Source organism: Grammomys surdaster, unplaced genomic scaffold (genome assembly GCF_004785775.1).
Source record: "Grammomys surdaster isolate TR1022 unplaced genomic scaffold, NIH_TR_1.0 128, whole genome shotgun sequence".
Classification (NCBI taxonomy): domain Eukaryota; kingdom Metazoa; phylum Chordata; class Mammalia; order Rodentia; family Muridae; genus Grammomys; species Grammomys surdaster.
The window spans coordinates 4,111,539-4,132,039 of NW_021604586.1; the positions used below are offsets into that span (position 1 = coordinate 4,111,539).

At 53.9% G+C, this 20,501-nt stretch overlaps 1 protein-coding gene across 1 annotated transcript; it reads right to left on the reverse strand.

The window, feature by feature from the left end:
• Positions 1-733: 733 nt before the first annotated feature.
• Positions 734-11,281, reverse strand: Fam92b (family with sequence similarity 92 member B). The gene is made up of 9 exons (XM_028753838.1): positions 11,262-11,281; positions 8,650-8,884; positions 6,429-6,497; positions 6,242-6,343; position 5,676; positions 3,836-3,945; positions 2,689-2,802; positions 1,491-1,592; positions 734-859 (listed from the first exon to the last, which is right to left on the reverse strand). Exons 1-9 carry the CDS (start codon positions 11,279-11,281, stop codon positions 734-736), a joined length of 879 nt encoding a protein of 292 aa, XP_028609671.1.
• Between the last annotated feature and the right edge of the window lie 9,220 nt (positions 11,282-20,501).

The following is a 20,501-nucleotide window of genomic DNA, read 5'->3' on the forward strand; positions in this document are numbered from 1 at the left end:
CCCACTGTGGATTTCTGTGTGTCTGTGGCCCCGTGGCCACTGTCTATATCATGATATGTCTGTCATGGCTGAGTTCAGTACCCATCTGCCAACTTCATGCACCAGAGAGTTAAGCCCTGAGGCAAAGAGCCTGCAGATGGTTTGCAGAGGGCTTGGGAGGCAGCCACTCTAGGGACCCTGATCTTGCTGAGGGGGCATTTGGGCACAGACCTTTGTGCACATAGGAAGGACATCATGCAGAATCAAAAGCAGACACTGGGCACAGGAACAGAAGCTGAGTGTGACTGCACCTGCCAGAGGCTGAACAGAGGTCTGCACAGCCCCTCCGTCCCAGCCTTAGGACCTCCGACACCTGACATAGCTTGTGGCTTACCCTCTGACTCCTGGTGTGGCTTATGGCTTCCAGGCTGAGAGGTCCGTGTTTCTGCTGCTTTGGCCTACCAGTTGGTGGTACTTGGCCGGGAAGACCTCAGAAACTAACCCACCATTCTTTTAGCATTAACATGAGTGTGTCCACTCCTGTCCCCAGACGAAATCAGAAAACAGACAAAAGCATGGACGCAGTTGAGATTCACATATCTTTTACTGACACCAGGAATGTGGGTCTGCAGAGCAGCCTACTGTGCCGATAAAGAAAGCGAGCCCCCGGGGGATCCCTGACCCGAGAACACAAGCAGAATGAACCAAAGTCCAGGCCAGCCTGGGCCTTCCACCTGCCACTGGGATCCTCTTCCTAGTCTCGGTGTCCTTGCTGCTGTCCCTTGAGGTCCTCCAGGGGGATCTCCTCCACGGAGTCAGCCTCACTCTCCTCTTCGTCTCCAGTCTCCTTCCCCTGACGTGCCGTGGTGCTCTGAACGCTCTAAGTGGCAGAAAGAAAAGTCACAAATGCAACGTCCAGACCAGGAGTGACTGTGGGTTGGAGAGGTGGCACCGTGAGCCGCTAGGCAGGTGAGGTCAGGAGAGAGTGGGGCTGTCAAGCAAGGAATGGGAGTTTAAAGAAAGTCCAAATCCTTCACTGTGGTTAGAAAAGATCCTCACGAAGCTCAGTAACAGACCCGCACAATGGCCCCCTCTCTTCACAGTCCTTACTCCCTGTTGCTGTGACTCTGGGGCCATGCCTGCCCTGGCCACATCTCACTTGCAAGCACTGCCAGTTTCCCTGAGATTGTTAGCTTAAGGCTGATGAGAGCAAACCTTTTCCAAGCCGACAGGTGACATTCGGTGTGCATGCTTTACTCCTAACATCTGAGGAGTTTTGAATCTGCCTGTGGCCCAGGTGAAATAAAGTCAGACCTGTCATCCTGCCAGAGCTCCCGGCGCCCTTCCAGTGCACTCCCCTCAGCGTACCTCTGAGGTGGCAAGCACAGACAGGTGGACATGGCAGTCCCCCCAAGCAGTGCCACTGCTGCTGCAGTTCTCAGCCGTCCATCCACTTCTCTGGTTTCTTCCCTTTGCCCGTGGATTAACTCTGGTGATATATAAATGCTCACCTGGCTGGCCAGAGGCCAGGGGACAGATGGAGCAGGGTTGGTATCTGTGAGCGGCCGAGCTTCGCTGTGCCCATAAATTCCACGCATCTTGGCTCTGAAGTCCTGCCAAGGAAAGATCAGGGTGGCTGGATCCAGCTTAGAAGCTCAGGAATGAGGTAGGAAGCACAGGTAAGAGGCTATGAGGCATCTCTGGGCATTTCCTGTTTGCTATCTCATGGACCCCACAGCAGCCCCCTGAGAGAATGTTCTAATCTCAATCCCTTCAAAGAGATGGGAAAACTGAGGCCCAAAGACACTAGGTAACAGTCACCCGGGAAAATGGCGGGTTGGAGATCACTCTCAACACCTGACAGAATACTGTAGACCTGAGACTTGGGCCACAGGCCTGTCTGTAACCCTGGACACTGAGGAGGCTAAGGCAGGGGGATTGTGATTAAGGCTATCGTGATGAATGAAAACTTGGGAGAACATGGGGTTTTTCTGTAGCCTCCTGTGTGGTTTTATAGCTTATATAAAAACCCTTTGATGAATCTTTCATCTCCCGTCTGTTCCTGAGTGCCAGATTTAGTGGGTCACCTGTAGTCACAGAGTAACTTCCTCTTGCTCCCTTCCCCCAAGGCTTTCATGCTCCCCGGCTGCTGGCTGGTGTGAACAATCCACCACAGGGAACCTGGGGCACACTCCAGGCTGTGGGCTTCATAGCTTCCAGTTACCAGGCCCTGCACCCGTAAAACCCCGCACTACCTCCCAAGGTGCCTTTCCCTCCTGCACAGAGCCTGTGTCTGGAGGACAGCTACCTCCATCACCGTTTGCACACCGAGGAAGAGGCCTGTGAAATAGCCCTGCTCCAGACTTTGACTCGAAGCCACAAGATAAAGCCGCAGGTGATTGGCTCACAGCAGGGTGTTTGAGGCGAGTTCTGCAGATGAAGCATGCCTGCGATCTAATCCGTGTGGCTGGGGACAGTCAGTGCTTTGCACTGAAAGCTGAGTGCCAGCCACAGAGGCTTTTTATCCCTGCTGTTCCTCTTCAGTTCTAAATAGTCCCATGGTGCTGAACAGATGATATCCTGGGTAACCAGGGGAAGAGTCCCCTGACAGGGGTGACCTCTGGACCAGGTGTTTGAAATAGCTCAGCAGCAGAACAAGCCAGATAGAAACCCACAGACACACAGACAGCCCACGGAGGTGAAACCCACCTGCAGGTCTCTCTCCAAGTCGTAGTTCTCCAGCGTCTGGAAAGCACTGGAATACACCTCCACTGCCTTTGCGTGGAAAACCATCTCGATGGTCACAAAGTCAGAGAAGATTCTCTGTGGGAGAGGAGCATATGTCAGTGTAGCAGCATCACAGGGTCACACCATGGACCCCAAGCCTTTTAAAGTTTTGGGGCATAGCCCTGTACAAAAAGGCAAGAAGACCCCACAAGTGCCAAATCCCTTTCACACAGTGGCCCTTTGAAAGTCCTCCGATAGCCGGGCGGTGGTGGCCCACGCCTTTAATCCCAGCACTTGGGAGGCAGAGGCAGGCGGATTTCTGAGTTCGAGGCCAGCCTGGTCTACAGAGTGAGTTCCAGGACAGCCAGGGCTACACAGAGAAACCCTGTCTTGAAAAACCAAAAAAAAAAAAAAGAAGAAGAAAAAAAAAGAAAAAAGAAAGTCCTCCCATCTAAGCCTGTACCAGTTCCTGGCTTTGTTCATTTATATGTTCATTTATTCATTCCACCAGTAATAGGCCTGTGCTGCTCCCTTGGGAGGAATTGTTCTTTGATCTTAGAACAAGGCCCAATCAGAAGTGTTGGTCAAGAGGTTCCTGAGGTTGAAGAGCGGACAGAGCGAACTAGAGAATGGGGCAGGCAAGGATATCCATGGTCAGTTAGTCCTGCAAGAGCAAATTCCTTGAGACCTCTTACAAGACCTGGGGCTTGACCTAGTGTTCCCTGGTGTTGGGGGCGGGGCAGTCTGGTGGAGATAAAGGGGACCCTGTTTGCCTCAGAGCTCCTCGTCAGCGTGGCTGCTTTCTAAAGGGTGTTTAGAGTCTGAGGGGGTAGCTAGGACTTCTTGTGGACACAGGTGAAAAAGAAGAGCAGGGAGGGGATGATGGGACAGAACTCTACCTCAGTGTTCTCCTGACTGGGAGCTGTGTCCAGAGCACCGAACAGCTGGGTGAGGAAGGATGGCCTTCCCTGAGCAGATAGCCTCTCAGCTGCCACTGGATCAACTCTCCCCACAGCCCTGGCCACTGAAGGCCGTGTGGTCACAACGCTGCATGCACACACTGTCGAACACAGACACGCTCACGCACCCACACGTGTGCACACACTGACACGAAGCTGCCGCTGCCTACCCGGAGATCCTTCAGCTTTTGCTCCTGGAAGGCATCCACGGTCTCTGCCAGGTGGTGGGTAGAACGGTTTGTGTCCACCGAGGCCCTCTGTGCACTGGTCTCCGCCTGGCCTCAGGGTCACAAGAGGTAGAAAGTGTCACAGGGTGGTCCTGGCCCCCAGATACCTACTCTTCTGGGTTGTTCTTAGGCTTCTTTGGGGCAGTTTCTCCTGTCTCCTGGGGTCTCTTGCTAACTTGGGTCAGTGGAGAAATGGTCAGGCGGGATTATGGCGGAACGTTGGTCATGAGCCGGACAGACCTGCTTCATAGCTGTGTGACCTCTGAGGTCACTTAACCTCTCTGAACTTTAATTTCCTTGCATATAACTGGGAGAAGGTAATGAAACCTGTTCAGGAAGTTGGGAGAATCAGATGTCAGAGGCACAGAGCCACTTGACAGTGTAGCCCGTGCTTTGCATGTGAGAACCCTCGAGGGCCCCAAAGCCATCATCTCCAGCACCGCTAACAATTATCATTCCGAGGTGGGCACTTGCGGGTCCGCGCTTTATCCCATGGGGCCTCCATATTCTTGGTAACTGAGTCTGCCCCTGGATGACTGCAGGGGAATGGCTCGGTCCCTCCTTGCAGAGCAAAGCCACCTGCACACCAAGCCCAGTGCCTGAGCAGTGTTCACTGGAACTGAGTTCTGAGTTTGGCATTTAAGGCCATGAGTGACACTGAGGAAGCCGTCTCCATGGCCCTCACGGTCCTCTTCTTTAGAATATGGTCCTAACACCAACTAAATGCTTGTGAAATGACAGGACAGGGGAGCAAGAGGCTGGCGCCCAGAAGGTCCCCAACGGGGGAGGAAACCTGGGCTCTAGACAGATGGATGACTAGGAGGTAGGGCCCTGGTAGAAGCTAGGATAAAATTTGGAGGTGCTCACTCCTGCCTGACCCCCTTGCTTCCGACGTGGTGTTCCTCGTGTTACAGAATGAACACCAGGAGGGTGGATTCAAAGATGTCTGCCTCCTAAGCCCTGTGCACTGTGCACAGGACACCAGATAGGGCAGGCTGCATCGGCTGTGGTCTGCTGAGTCACCTGACCTGAGGTTCTTAGTGATCCTGAATTCTCTGATAAGCTGACAGGAGTGAGCTGGAGGGGAGCTGGAGAAAGGCAGGACAGCAGAGGAAAGGTGGGGGAGGGAGGACAAGGACTGAGGAGCCCAGAGGGGTGTGGCCTAGACACTGGGAGGGGTGGGGCCAATTCCTAGATTCCCAGAAGAGTAGCATTAAGAGGCCAGAGGGCCCCACAGTGGATTCTGACCTCAATCTGTAAGGAGTGTGTGTGTTTGTGTGTGTATGTGTGGTGTGTGTGTGTGTATATGTGTGTGTATGGTGTGTGTGTCTGTGTATGGTGTGTGTGTTTGTCTATGTGTATGTTTGTGTGTGTGGTGTGTGTATGTGTGTGTCTATATGTGTGTGTGTCTGTGTGATATGTGTGTGGGGTGTGTCGTGTGTGTGTATGTATGTGTCATGTGTATGTGTGGTATGTGTCGTGTGTGTGTGTGTATGTCTCATGGGTGTGGTATGTGTATGTGTGTGTCTGTGTGGGGTGTCTGTGTGGGGTGTGTCTCGTGTATGTGTCTATATGTGTGTGTTTGTGTGTGGTGTATGTGTGTGTCTGTGTGTAGTGTGTGTGTATCTGTCTGTGTGGTGTGTTTCTATGTATGTCTGTGTATGTGTGTGGTATGTGTAAGCCAGCTAGACTGTGACTGTCATGGTGACACCCTCCCACATGACAATCCAAAATGTCACCAGGTATGGAAGCAAAACTATGACTTGGGTCCATGAAGGGTCACTCTGAATGAAGCCTAGTCTAGTGACAAGCAGGGCAGGGGTGACAAGCCCTCACAGTCCTACACCCAGTTCCTAGGCAGATGGAGCCAGGGAGAGATGGTGGTGTCCACCATCTCACTGGGACTGGCATTCATACTCAAGCTTCTCTGGGCTTGCTTGGGCAGCGGGGCTGGGGATGGCAGTAGTTACCCTGTCATCAGGATACAGACGACTCCATGACTAGGTGGCTTGCTGGACAGAGCCCAAATCTCCTGGTCTAAGCAACCACCCTTCCTTTGCCTCACCCTGCTGTGCCGCTCTCATGTGTGCTGGCCTCACCTGGGGAATCCAGCCTGCTCTTCCATGAGGTTTTTTTTTTAACCTGTCTAAAATGCCGAAAGCTTGCCCTGCCAGAGACAAAATGGGACACTTTTCACTCACCTGGGACTGAGGAAGACTGTTAAGGATTCAGGTGAAGCCAGATGGCCTGCAGGTGGTACCCATTAGCAGCCCCTGCCCAGTGGGTCTGGATCCCCAAGCCCCTCAGTACGCTGTATGGGATGGCCACCCGGCCTAGCAGGAAGGATACAATCATTTGTCGATCTGAGGGTGACTTCTGCCTCAATTTCTCCAGCTTTTCCAGTTGTTTAATCTCATTATTCTGGACACGTTTACATTTCTTGATATCTGCCTGCACAGAAAAAGAGGGCCATTTCCTAGGAATCCCAAGGGGGCCAGGCCCCACCCCTGCACACCTTGAGGTGCACCCAGCTCACCCGGGTCTGCTTTATTTGGGCACCGTAGAGCTTTAGGGGGCTGACGACCTTGGCCTCCAGCCTCTCGACCTTCAGGGTACATGTGGCAGTGTGAAAGAAGCAGAGAAGACAGCTTTCATGAGCAGCGCCTGCACTTGGGGTGGACACACAGAGAGCCCTGGAAAATGGCGCACCAGGCCTGGCTCTGCCCTCCAGGGCTCTGGCCATGTGCTTAGTCTCTCTAAGTTGGTGTCCCCATCTGTGCGCTGGGACAGTGACTATGCTCCAGTGTGTCTCATGGGACACGTGCAGAGTCTAGGAAGACAACACCAAACATAGAACTTTGGGGTGCAGGGCATGTTCTGGGAACAGTTTGGATGGAGAGTCCCAGCAAAGCAGAGAGGTGACTTCAGACCTTTCTCTTTCCTGCACCCAATGTAGTTCTGGGCCCCAGACTGCCGCAAGGTGCTGACATGGTTGGAAACTTGCGTGGATGGAGGTTCTACTGGAGTAGAACTCAGAGCTATTGTTCTTCCTGACTTCTAGTGGCGGGGCCAGGGGGTGCAGGAGGAAATGTAAGACCCTCAGACTTCCAGCACCGTCCCAGGCTTCTGATTCCGGGATCCCTTAGCAGCTGACAGCTCAGGAAGGAGAGAGAAAGGACAAGGTCCCCCTCTAGCCTGTGGCAGTTTACACTGATTCTCAACTCGAGGGGGCCTAGAATTACCTAGCAGAGAAAGTCTGGCCACATCTGTGGGGGCAGTTTCTAAGTTGCATTAAATTGAGATGGGAAGACCCACCCTAACGGTGGGTGCCCCCATGTCACGGGCTGGAGTCTAGAACTGTAGAAAGAGGAGAAAGCGAAGGGAGCCACCGCCTCTGCCACTCTGCTTCCCGACTGCAGAGGCGATGTGACCAGCTATCTCACGTTAGCCACCATGACTCGACGTCCCCACCACGTGAGCCAGGATAAACCCTCCTTCCTTAGGTGTCAGGCACTTGATCTCAGCAATGACAAGCTAACATACCCCCAGTGCACTGTAGGATCATGAGGCGATGTTCTGGGTCTTGGGGCTGCACCAGCAGCAAAGGGGTTCTGGGTTAGATGGAGAAGTCCTGGGTGCCAGTGTCTGTGCATGCCAGGTAGAGAGGTCTGTCCTCCTGTCATGTCTCCTGGCATCTTGGGGGTTGGGCTTGCCAAAGGAGCAGGCGTGGCCAGAGTCCCTGCTAGGTCACTCCTTTACAGCCCCCTGACCCTTGAGAGGAACCGTGTCATGCTAAAGGATCCTGAGAGGGACAGCCCCACCCTTTCATCACGTTCAGAAAACTCAGTAGCATTTCCTTTCTCTGTCCCTTTGATGTCCTAAAGATTTAAGAACAGAATGTCCTTCTTGGTGGCTATGTGAGCTCTCTCTTAGGCTCAGGGCCAGCTTTCAGCATGGAAGGTGGGGCAGAAACCAGGCCCTGAAGCTGGGTGGGGATGCTGAGGTGGAGGGCTGAGGTGGGGATGCTGAGGTGGGGATGCTGAGGTGGGGATGCTGAGGTGGGGATGCTGAGTGGGGATGCTGAGGTGGGGATGCTGAGTGGGGATGCTGAGGTGGGGATGCTGAGGTGGGGATGCTGAGGTGGGGATGCTGATGTTGGGAAGCTGAGTGGCACTCAACTGCCCAGCATGGATCTGGAAGTTTCAATTTTCCCATTAGTTAGACCAAGAAAGGGTGCCTCATACTCAAAATCCTGGCACCCAGGAGGCTGAGGCAGGGGGCTGGCCTCGAGATCCAGGACAGACTGTGCTACAGACTGATCTTGTCCTCACCAAAAGGACAGTGAGCATAGCCAGCCGCCCGGGTGATCATGTGACATCTCCATGCACCCTGAGAGAAGCATAGCTGCCTCTTTCAGGGACAGTCACCCTCTGTCCCAAGAGCTTGCACCTGCCTGACTTTATGTGGGTGTAGTAGGAGCTATCTGTCACACACTGTGCCGTGTGTACCCCTCTGTCATGCTCAGCCACAGGGGACCTGAGCATTCTTCTCTGCCAGTCATACAGGGTGTTTCTGAAGAGACATCGATCACTCCACCTCCTTTATCCTCTGGACCACACCCAGGAATCTATGGGCCTCATGGGGCTCCCAATAGTGGCTTCTAACACCTCGAAACCTTCCAGCTCTCTCTCCTGTCACCGGCATGACCACAAGGGGAGGGAATGTTCCTCACTCCTACCCGAAGCTGTCGTGCTCACCTCTGCCTGCCGATAATCCTGCACCTTGGCCAGATCCTCGGCGAAGTCTCGAATGGTGGCCCGCAGCTCGGGGTTCTCTGTGTTGGCGAAGTCTATCAGCTGCTTCACCAGCTGGTCAGCCTTGTCACGCAGCCGGGCCGTCTTTCGTGTGTAGGAGGCCAGCAGTGAGCAGAACTGACCAAAATACCTTTCAGCATTCGTCACCGTGTTCTCCATGGCCCTCACCTGGCTGTCCCTGGGTGGGGGTGATAACGCTAAATGCAGAAAGGCCATGATCACTGGGACCACCATACCTGCCTCTCCAGTGTGCAAGCACTTTCCAAGCACCTGGTCCCTGGGCAGTTCTGAGGGATATCTTGGGCCCAGTGAGGCAGGAATCAAGACCTGCCTATGACAATGACTGAGCAAGAGTGGATGAATCAGGTGGGCCCTCTGATCAAACCTGGCTTCTGTTCCTGGGGCTTCTGAAGGGCTGCAGCATCCCACACCACTATACCAACTGCAGAAGCTTCTCCTCCAGCTCTGTCCACTCCCATGGGTCCTTCCCATGCTATCTCCCCTTTCTTCCTTCTTAGAAGCTTTAGGGTTAAATGAATGACCCTTCGGGAATCTATCTGAGGCCGACAGTTCAAGAGTTTGGAGAAATGGCTCAGTGAGGGGCTGAGAGGGGAACACCCCACAAGCATGGAGTTCAGATCCCCAGTACCTGTGTTAAATGGGGTGAGGGGGAGCTGAAGAACTGGCTCAGTGGTTAGCGTGTCTATTGTTCTTGTAGATAACCCCAAATTCAGTTCTCAGGTTCACAACCACCTGTAACCACAGCTCCAGGGACTCTGACGACCCCCACAGGCCTCTGCAGACACCTGTACTCCTGTGCACAAATCCACCTCTGTGTGTGTGTGTGTGTGTGTGTGTGTGTGTGTATACATACATACATTACTGAAAATTTAAAATTATGAACTGAGCGTGGTCAGGCGTGCCTTTAATCTCAGCACTAGTGAGGCAGAGAGAGGCAAATCTCTGTGAATTTGAGGCCAGCCTGGTCTACACAGAGTTCCAGGACAGCCAGGACTACATAGAGAAACACTGCCTCAAAACAGAAAACAATGCAAATCTCTCTCTCTCTCTCTCTCTCTCTCTCTCTCTCTCTCTCTCTCTCTTTCTCTCTCTCTCTCTTTCTCTCAAGAAAAGAGGGGGGGTCAGGAATGGCTCCTACATGCACCTGTAATGTAACTCTAGCATTGTGGGGCACGGAGACAGGAGGATACCTGATTTTGCTCTCTGCCAGCCCAGCTCCTGATTCAGTGAGAGATCCCGTCTCAATAAATAAGGCAGAGAATAGTATAGGGACACCCCGTGTCCTTCTCTGTCCTCCGAACAGTGTGCACAGTGTGTTATAAAACACATGCATACATAATTGATTTATACTTACAATTATATTATAATTAAATTTATACTTAATTTTTAAGGGGACTGTTTTGCACACTCACTCCCCTTCTCAGTATCTCGTTTCTTGCAGTCTGTTTGGTACCTAGGACCCAGGATGCTCCAACAGGGAGGTGTCACTGTGGACAGCTGTGACGGCTACCACTGGGTGCTACATGGTGCCATCCAGCCCCACCAAGCTCTCTGCAGGGTATTTGGGCTCTATCACCCTTACTCCTCTGATTGGTCCCTCCTCCCTCCCAACAGTCCTGGGCTCCCCCACCGAGCACCTTGCAGACCACTGACCACCACTCCACACCCTCCCCCTCTCTGACACACCTCCAGGCTTCATGTCACCTCCCACAGTCCCGTAACCCGCCCACAGCCAGCGTTCAGTGACAACCTGTGGGCTCAGTCTTCAGAAGAGTATCAGAGGCTGTCTCAGTATCTGCCTCCGTCTGTTTCCTGCCACGGTCCCCACCTCTCAGCCCCTCAGCCCCAGGTTGTTCCTGTCCCTTGCTGGCCTCCCTCTCTAGAACCCAAGCCCCTCTTGTGCCCTCTAGTGGTGCCCTGAAGCAGAACCCATGATGGGCATTGTCTCACACGAGCTTCAACTTTATAGTGTGCAAACGCTCTGCTCACACTTCTCTAGAAGAGGTCGCTGTCGACATTTTAAAATCAAACAGAAGCCCAGAGCATCCTGTTCAAGGGCATACAGTAGACCAGACCCCAGGACGGCATCACTCACACACAGTTAGAAGACATTCAGGTCTCAGGCTCTGGGAATCAGGCTCCATGGGGGTAAGGCTGGAAGCCAGCTTTTAAGGAGCACTCTGGGTCCATCCAGAGCACCAGAACTCTGAGTCACAGGGAGATTCAAAGTCAATCAGGGCGGGTGACAGTGAGTCTGGGGCCATTAGGCAGAGCAGTGGCAAGGTCTGGGGCCTGAGCTTTTAAAGGGGTTTCTAGGAGGCACGTGAAAGCAGAAAACAGACCAGCGAGTGGCTACACCTGGTCTTCAGGCAGCAAAGGTGAGACAGACAGATTGGATTCTGGTAACCTCTATGGTTCAAGCCCTCCCTCCACTTTGAGGAGGGATGGCAGGGAGCTCACCTACCCTCCTCCCCGATGTGGCAGAACGTGAGAATCCCACCTGCAAACCCCTCCCAGCAGCGCAGGCTGCTCACCTGGAGAGGACGGCGTTCATTGCGGACAGAGGCACCTGCTGCCTGGATCTTAGGGAATAAGGACAGGGCCCCAGGGGTCCCCTAGTCAGAAGGCAGCTAGTACTGGGCCCAGCTGTGTGGTCTGGTTAGGCTCAAGGGACTCTGCTGCCTGGTTGCCAGGCAACGGGCCATCCCTAGGCAAGCCCTGGGAGGAGCCCAGCTGGTTGCTGGGCAACCAGGGCCTCCCCTGCGGGGTGAAGAGGGCCAGCTTTGCCTTGGGGCTTAGCTGCTCTCTGAAATGAATTGGAAGTGGGACATAGAGCCTACACATGCCTTTGAATATGGTGTTCTTGGGATTCAAAGTGCTTATATCCACCAGGAGCCAACAGGGAGATCCCCGAATGCAGCTTGCCTGGGACTTCACCCTGGGCCCTGCTGTATAGGCGAGTCGTCCCCTATCCCCCAAGGCAGAAGGCGAGGTGGACGGGGCCTAGGAGCCAGTGTCACTGGGGGTGGGAAAGTAATGATCAGGTAGTCCTAGGTCTCCCTGAGTGTGCGACCCCCAGTGTTAAGAGTTGGGGAAGGTGACCCCAGCGTCAGAGGACTAAAACATCCCACTGACCCGGCTGTATTTTATTCACGGTAAGAGGTCTGCAGGTCAGCGCCTCCCATTTCACTTAAGGTACAAAGCAGAGGCATACCCAGGCCTGGTGGTGGAGGCAGAGAACCCAAGGCAGGATGTTGATAGCGCCCCGGGACACCTGTCACACTGGGTCGTTTCTGTGTGCGTCCCGGCTCCATCATGCTGGGATTTGTTTTAAACATTTAGCAAGGCAGAGACGTTAAGGTCAGCTGCTTCAGATTCAAATCCCACGCACCAGGTTCAAATCCCACGCCCCAGCTCTGCTGTGTCTGGAAGCAAAGCGCTGGTCTTTCCAGCCTCCCAGACGATCGTCTAACAGGAACTGGAGGGTCTGCCACAGGGATGAAGAGGAAGGTAGGCCGGGCGCTGGGAGCCGGCTCCTCTGTGGCACCTGTGTTATGCTCCCCCTTTGGGGGGCGGGGACAGGTTCCCCCAGACAACATACAGACAAATCTCTGTGTGTTCTTTACAGTACTGCACCCTCCGTTTGGGGACAGCCGTGGCCCTTAACTCCCACGGGGGCTGTACCAGTCCTGTGGGTTTTCTCTCTGAATGATGTCAGGTGGCTTGCTCTGTGTCTCCTGGCCCACAATCCCTCCCCCTCTGAGATCCTTGCTGAGTTGAAAAGTATCTCCCCAGGGTACATGTCCACCCTAGGCCTCAGAACATAGCCTTACTGGAATCGGGGTCTCTGCAGATTGGCTGAGTAGATGAGTCACCCTGGCATGGGGGGATGGGGCTCGTTCAGAGGCTACTGCTCCAATCCGCAGAGGAAGCATCAACCTCCCGTGCCCATTGACAGACTGTGGCTTTTCTGTCTGTGAGTGAGGGGTGTCAATGTTCCAAATCTTTGGCCAGCTCCTGGGATGCAGAAGTGGCTGGATCCCTCCTCTGATAGCCAGTGGACGACCACATCCCTGCGTCAGTCTGTCTTGGGTTTTTCTCTGTTTCCTCCGGATCTCTTCCAGTAAATCAGCTTCGTCCCTGTCTGCCCTGCACTATAGCATGTGACCACCAGAGGACGACAGAGACCACACTCGGGTGGGAGTCCCGCTTAGGGAGGCGGGACTGCGGAGGGGACACAGGAGACTGGAGACACATGTAATGGCATAGGTAGAGAGGACAGAGTGTGTGAGGTCTCGTCACTGGCTCTCTTGGAATCCTTGAAAACCTAATGAATTTTGAAAAATGAAAACTAAGACATGGTGGATCTGGGAAGGTTGGCTCTCCGGTCGCTAACCTGCATGATCCAGGATGGCCACTGGTTCGCTGTTCTTGTGTGGTTCTCGGCAGTCCTCTTCCTGTCTGTCTCTGTCTCTCTGCCTCTCTGTCTCCCTTCCCACTACAGATAAACATCTCCCTGAGCCATGTGGGTCAGGTACACAGGGCATGAGGCCCAGCTTGTATCTCAGGAGGGCAAGCACACGCATCCTGGTCACACCCCACTTAAGAGAGGAGCCTGGCTACTGTCTGGCAGTAGCCACATTCACAGCCATGAATGCTAGCTACATGGGATCCTGTCATAGCTATAGAAAAGTTTTCCCTCTGCTCCCAGGGGCATGTCACATGGAAGTCCAGGTGTCCCCTCTTGCTCCTGGGCCCCTGTTGGTGTCTGTGAGGCAGTCTCTGGCAGCTACGTTCTTGAACAACTAGGAAAAAAGAGGGAGAAAGTCAGGTTGAAAATCCAATGGCAACTTCCAGCCATAGTCCATAAACAGAAACCCCATGCAGAACCAGAGGGCTCGGGTGCCTCTCAGTTAGGCTTTGGCCTTGGGTGTGCTGTGTGACTTGAGTGGTACTGTCCTCCTCTGGGAAGCTCTGGGAGGCCCTGGAGTAGGAGCCATGTTCTAGGAGCTGGCCCTGGAGGCATGGGCTGTGAGTGGTCACCTTACCCACCTTTTGGTGACTCACAGGTTCCTGAAGTCTGCATATCGTGCCTGCGACGTGACCTCCTGTCCTGTCAGCTGACCTTGCTGTCACAGTCACCTCCTATTAAGAATGGTTTAAATAGACAGATCAAGAGAAACCAGGCTGTGTGATATATACATACACTGACCATCTGGATCCTTGTGGGAATTATTTGAGGGCTGAATACTGGTCCACCCTAGACCATATGCTCGGATGTGATCTGTCACCAGAGGAATAGAAACTAAGTACCTACTGTGTGCACAACCATCACCAGGCACTTGAGCCATGTCTATGAGAGAATAACAACAGGCACATGGCACGGTGTTCACTCAGAGAACATTCTGGGAAAGCAGGAGAAGCCAGCAGATTCAGTCACACAGGCCTCAATCTTTCTCCAGAGGCGCCATAAAGGGTGAAGGTCTCCATGGCAACTCCTTCATCATATGCTGGGACCATTTCCTCAGAATGAGGTCAGAGGGCTGTCCCTGGCCAACAGAGGGCCAGAGCCATGACTGTATACACTGCCCAGTGTCCGGGCATTCCTCCACAGTCAGGAGCCAGGCAGGAAAGAGGTAGCATATACACACAGGAGACCCTACTGTGTGAGCTCACAGTGTCTTCCCTGGTATTGGTATGTGTTAGCATCTTTCTCTGTAGCCCAGGCTGACCCTGGAACCCGAGATCCTCTTGCCTCTGTTTCCAAGTGCTGCCAGGTTCATGCTCAGTTCAGGTTGGTCCCGTGGCACTCCCCTGCTGGCAGGTGGTGGTGACTGTGGCGTTTTGGTTTATTTTTTGAGATAGGATCTCAGGTAATGCAGGATGATCTCGAACTCACTGTGTAGCGAAGGAAAATCCTCCTTCGTTTAAATATAAGATGGCAGGCTGTGTGAAATGTATAAATATGACCTGTGGCTGGCATGTGGCTCAGAGGTAGAACTCTAACACTCTCTCTCTCTCTCTCTCTCTCTCTCTCTCTCTCTCTCTCTCTCTCTCCTGACACACAGAAGCCTGGGGTTCTGTCACTGTCCAGTGGTGAAAAAACCAGGGACCCTACTTGGTACCACACAAAATCGGCGCTCTTCCGTCAGTCGCAGAATTAGGCAGGGAAAGTCTCCTACCCAGGGTGTCTGAAAGCCGGCAATGACTATTGGACAAGTCACCATAGCTCTGAGATAACAGAGCATCCCGGAGGTCAAGGCGGAAGCCCACAGGACATGTGGCAACCTCCAAGTCTATCCTGGAGCTCAGTTCCCACCTGCCCACTTGAGGACCTCACAGCCAAATGGCCTGGTTTTAATCCCAGCTCTGGAGTTAATGAGATGGCCCAGTGGACAAAGGAGCTTGCAGCCAAGCATGGTGACCCAAGTTCTGTTCTGTAGCTCTAACCAATATGGAAGGAGAGAACCAACTCCCACAAGTTATCCTCTTTGGTATGTGTGCACCCACACATACATACAATAAATAAATACTCTATATCCCAGACTAGACCAGAACTTGTAATCCTCCTGCCTCAGCTTCCCAAGTGCTGAGCTCCCAAGCCAGTGCCCCAGGCTCAGCTGCCTTCAGGCCTCCAAGGGTCTCTATGCTCACCGTCCTATTTGTAGCTGCAACTGCTCTGTTTGTATGTTTATGTGTTGTGTATCCGTGTGCATGTGTAAACAGAGCCCAGAGGAAGACACTGAGTGTCCTGGTCTATCTATCTGTCTGTCTGTCTGTCTATCTATCTATCTATCTATCTATCTATCTATCTATCTATCCATCCATCCATCCATCTATCTAGAACAGTTGTTTCTCTACCTGAGACCAGGGATCTGTCATGGTCTGCTTCCCTGTCCCTACAGTCCCCAGGGCCTGGAAGTGACCACCATGCTACAACAGAAGTTTATTTGCAGACATGAACGAATGAGCAGTTGAGCGTGCCCTAGTGCCAGGTGTCAAGCAGAGAGAGACCTTAGAACCATCCGTGGGCGCCCTAAGGCCCCTCCCGCAGGTGGAGACTCAGTATTAGCTACATAGGGTCAGCATCTCCCTGGGAGGCCTGTCCTGAGGTTGGGTGGCAAACAGCCCAAAAGGGGCCTCGGGGTGGGGATGGCCCCTCCCACTCGGCCGCCTTGGCGCCCAGGCTTTCCCCAGCTGGTCCCATCCGTCTCAGGCTCCTCAGCCACCAGAGAGCTCTTAAGTAGCATGGCTCACCTTTCACACAAGGGACTCCCTCCTTTGCAGCCTTTTGGCACACCCCCCATCCCCCACCTCTCTGGTTACATTCCACTCACAATCTGGACTGCAGGAGGGAAAAGGGGGGGTGGGAAAATGTGTGTGTGTGTGTGTGTGTGTGTGTGTGTCAGGGCGTGGCAGGGAGGGGGTGGGCTAGCTGGGACAGGACTCAGGATGTCGAATGTCACTCTTCCCACCCACAGGCTCACCCCTGGCCAGGTGAGGGGCCTTCCCACGTAGTACTGCAGCTGCCCCGCTGGGCTGCCTGCTCTAGGCAGGGGGCCAGGGGCGGGACACTGAGCCAGAGACAAAAGGCAGGAGTAGAGGCCCTCAGTACTCTATTATTTCTCCTCACCCAGGGTGGCTCGGTACTGCTGGGGAGGTGGTTAACTCTCCAAGGGAACCTGGATCCATTTTCCAGGCTATGTTGCCAGCCCCAGGGCTTCTGTCTCTCCTCAAGGGTATCTTTCCCTCACAAGCATACAAAGACACTGTGCAGGCTAGGGACCTGGCTCCTGTATCTTTGCTACTCGGAGACTCTCCACAGCTCCAAGAACAGCAGCAGCACCCTGTCTTGAGCACAGTTGGTGGCCAGCCTGTGCTAAGGGCCCTGTGTACACAGCGCCCTCCCCCACTCTTTAGAGCTGGAGAAGCTTGGAGCACAGCTGTACCACATAATGAATTGTGAGTGCTTTGGCGCCTCACCGGGCCCTGGAGGGATCTCCTGCTAGCTCGGATGCCAGGCCAGTGCTGAGGAGGTGGCTGTGTCTCTCACCATCCCGTGCACACAGAAGGCACTGGAACACGCATGTGTGGGTGCAGTTTAAATGTCCCTCTCCAGGTGGTTTTATCCAGCAGAGGCATGGGAACATTTCTCCTTAAGTCACCCCATCTCCCTTCTGGGTCCCCTAGACTTTGCCCCAGTCCAGGAGATCCACGATCACAGGCAGAGCCCTCAGGTGGAGCCTCTACATCGTCTGGAAGCTCAACACCGAGTATCTGCACAGGCAGAGGCAAAGATTCCAGAGGACGGCTGTGCTCTGAGCTAGAGAGGAACAGTCCAGGCCTCAGGGATCCTGCTGCTACAGCCTTAGTTTTCCCAGCTGGAGAATGGGTGACCATCCTGCCAAGTCACTCAGGGACATGTTGACACACAGTAGGCATTCAGGTGCATCTTCTTAAAGATTTGAAGGTAAACAGTAGGCACTCTATAAGTGTTCTCTTCTGTCTTCTTGCTGCTGTGGGATGGAGGCACACAGCACACAATAGGCACTCAGCATGTCCTCTTCTGTGTCCTCACGTTCTGTGGCACTAGGTGAAGACACTCTAGAGCTCGGTTCTCAGGGACTCCTTCCCACTCCCACAGTGACCCTGGGCCTTGTCTTACACTGGGATGTTTCCCTGTTCCATCTGTTGGTGTCATGAATATCACTGCAGAGAGAAACCCTGCCCCAGACTTGACGTCAGCACCCAGCCTAATTGGTCCTGGAGCCTGGGGAGTCTCTGGCTGTCCAGTGTGCCGAGCCCGCGGTGGCGGTGGGAGGCGAGGGTTGTTTGCACCCATGGCTTGAAGTGAAAGCTTTGTCTTCATGGCTCTTGGCATAGACACCTTGCCCTGGGCACTCACTCTCTCTCTCTCTCTCTCTGGTGTAGAAATCTGACTTATCACTTTCTTGGGGAAAGAGAGAGGCATGAATATTTAATTACCCCACTGCTAAGAGGCCTGTGAAGCCGATGAATGAAGAGAGCTGGCTTTCTCTTCTGGACATGCCACTCAGGGTGCTGCCAGGCAGCCACCTCCTCCCCTCTGCCTTTCATCACTGAGTGGCCCTGAGCCATCAGGCCTGTACCCTGATGTCTTGGGTGCTGGTGAGCTTGGGTCAGGTCGCAGCTCCCAAGCACACCATGTTTTCTTTACAAGAGGCATGGGCGGCAGTGGTAGTGGCAGGTCAAGTCCCCTGGCCAAGAAGGAAGGCCTGTGGCTGCCGGCTAGAACATTCTGCTCCATGCGAGCCAAGAAATTCCAAAAGAAACATCACAGTGTCCAGCCTGGGAGAGGCAGAAGGGGACTTCCTCTCTGAGTGGCCTCTGAGGTCTCAGGGCCTGACTGGTGAGGGGCCTTCTGGCAGCCAGAACAGGGGGGCGGGTGCAGACACAGGAAATGGGGTCGCAGCTCCAGGCATCTCCACACTGGGATACACTCAGGCCAAGTGTCTCAGGTTTGCTGTCTTGCCTTGTGGGAAGTCTTGCAGCCAGCTATAGTTTGCTTCTTGAGTGGGGTAAACTGAGGCACCAAGATGCCCTCTCTCTGTCCCGGATTTACAGAGCGAGCTTGCAGCACATCTGGATGTCCCAGCTTCAGATGTAATACACAGTAGCCTTAGCACACCAAAGGCTCATGAGACAGACAGACAGACAGACAGACAGACAACAGGCTCAGGCAGGCAACATTTGTAAGTTACTCTGTGATTCATATGTCATCTAGAACAGCACAGCTCACCTGAAGGGCTATGTACAATAGATATTAACTAAGAGAAGAATCCAGGCTACGTGTGTGTGTGCGTGTGTGCGTGACTGTGTGTTGTGTGTGTGTGTGTACGTGCATACAAGCATGGGTGCACACAGAGGCCAGAGGAGGGTGTCATTTCCCTTAGTGCAGCGGTTACAGGTAGTTGTGAGCTGCATAACAAAGATGCTGGGACCCACACTTGGGCCCTCTGAAGAGCCATCTTTAGGCCAGACCTTCTTGGTATTGTTGCACGTGAGTACACATAGGTGTGCACACACAGGGCATTTACACGCTGTGCATGTGTGACACAACGGGAGTGTGGAGATCAGTGGATAGTTTTGTGGGGTTGGTTCTCTCCTTTGCCTTCACGTGGGTCTCAGGAATTGAACTCAGGTCGCTGGAACTGCACAGCAAGACCCTTTATCCATTGAGCCCTCTCACCAACCCTGGCCTCTGTCTTTAGGGACACTCACAAACTCTGAGATGTGTCTTGGTTGTTTTTGTTTGTTTGTTGTTCGTTTTTCGAGACAAGGTTTCTCTGTATAGTCCTGGCTGTCCTGGAGCTCACTCTGTAGACCATGCTGGCCTCGAACTCAGAAATCCACCGGCCTCTGCCTCCCAAGTGCTGGGATTAAAGGCGTGCGCCACCAACGCCCGGCTCTGAGATGTATCTTTGTTCCAGAGAACAAGGTCCTGGGAATGTTCCCACAGGTCTCAGCTTCATATATGGCCCAGCCCCGACAGGATCCTAAACCCCACCAGACTGAGGTCCACAGCCCAGATGCCCTCCTGGATCCTGTCATTTCTGTTCTAAGCTCTCACTCTAGTTTCTGACTGGTGTCTGGCTAGATTGCTGGTCTGAAGGACAGAGCTCCCCCACCCCCAACCAGGGGAGAGTCCCTGTCTTCTCCCTTGCTGGCTGAGAGACCTAGGTAGATTTTGGTAGGTGGTGACGTCATACGCAACACCGTGACCACAGTTGGGGAGACGCTCACAGCCTGGCCCCTCTTTCACCTCCTTCCTGGAGTCCCTTGTCAGGGCTGAGGTTTCAGTTTGGAGGAGCACAGCGTGTTCACAGCACATGTCTTTGCATGCGCTGTTCTGTGGACTGGATGACCGTTCTCCCTGCCAGCCTACCCTGGTAGGTTCTTGGATGTTATACCCCAGTTTCCTCTCTCATCTGTCTACCCTGGACTTGTACTCCTCCAGGGATTTCCCAAAAAGGCAGCTCCTGAGATGCTTAAGATAAGTGACAGCACCCCCGTAGCCACCCTGGGAGCCCCCGAGGGACCGGGAACCCTGTACTGACGTCCCCTGTTGCTGTCTCCCCAAGGCTTAGCACTAATGGAACCCCATCAGGGATGGCAGAGGGAGGTGGGAGGAGGAAGTGTGTCCACCCCTATGTTCCACTGCACAGTGCCAGCTCAGGGCTGGTGTCTGGCGCTGAGACACCACTAGCTCCCGAGTGGGGAGCCCAAGAGCAGTTCCAGGTTCCCACAGCTACTCACACAACGGACTGTGTGACCGCCACTGGACACAGCCTCTTGTAATCAGAGACAATGCTTGGCCCATTGTCCCGAAGGACACCCCTGGGTCTCTGGAGGCCTGTGACCCTACCCAGCCACCTGGCCCCGTGCCTGCAGGCAGGCTGCCCAGGGCGGCCACCTGGAGACTCCTTCCTTCCAGCTGTAGTCCTGGCTCCAGGGGTTCCGGCCACACCTTTCCTCCGACACCCCTCCAGGGCGGGGTCCCCACCCTGAGCCTCCACCCTGCCACAGGCTCGCCCCTGTACAACAGAAGGGAGTGCTGGGCAGGGGTGCCACTCACCGTTAGAGCAGGTGACACCGCCAATGCTTTTCCTCAGCAGCCCCTAGGCTTCACCCACCAACCTGATACCAAGAGTCACTGTTGCCACTTTGAGAATGGAGAAACTGAGGCTCTGAGAGATTAAGTGGCTTGACAAGTTCACACCACTAAATCCACAGTA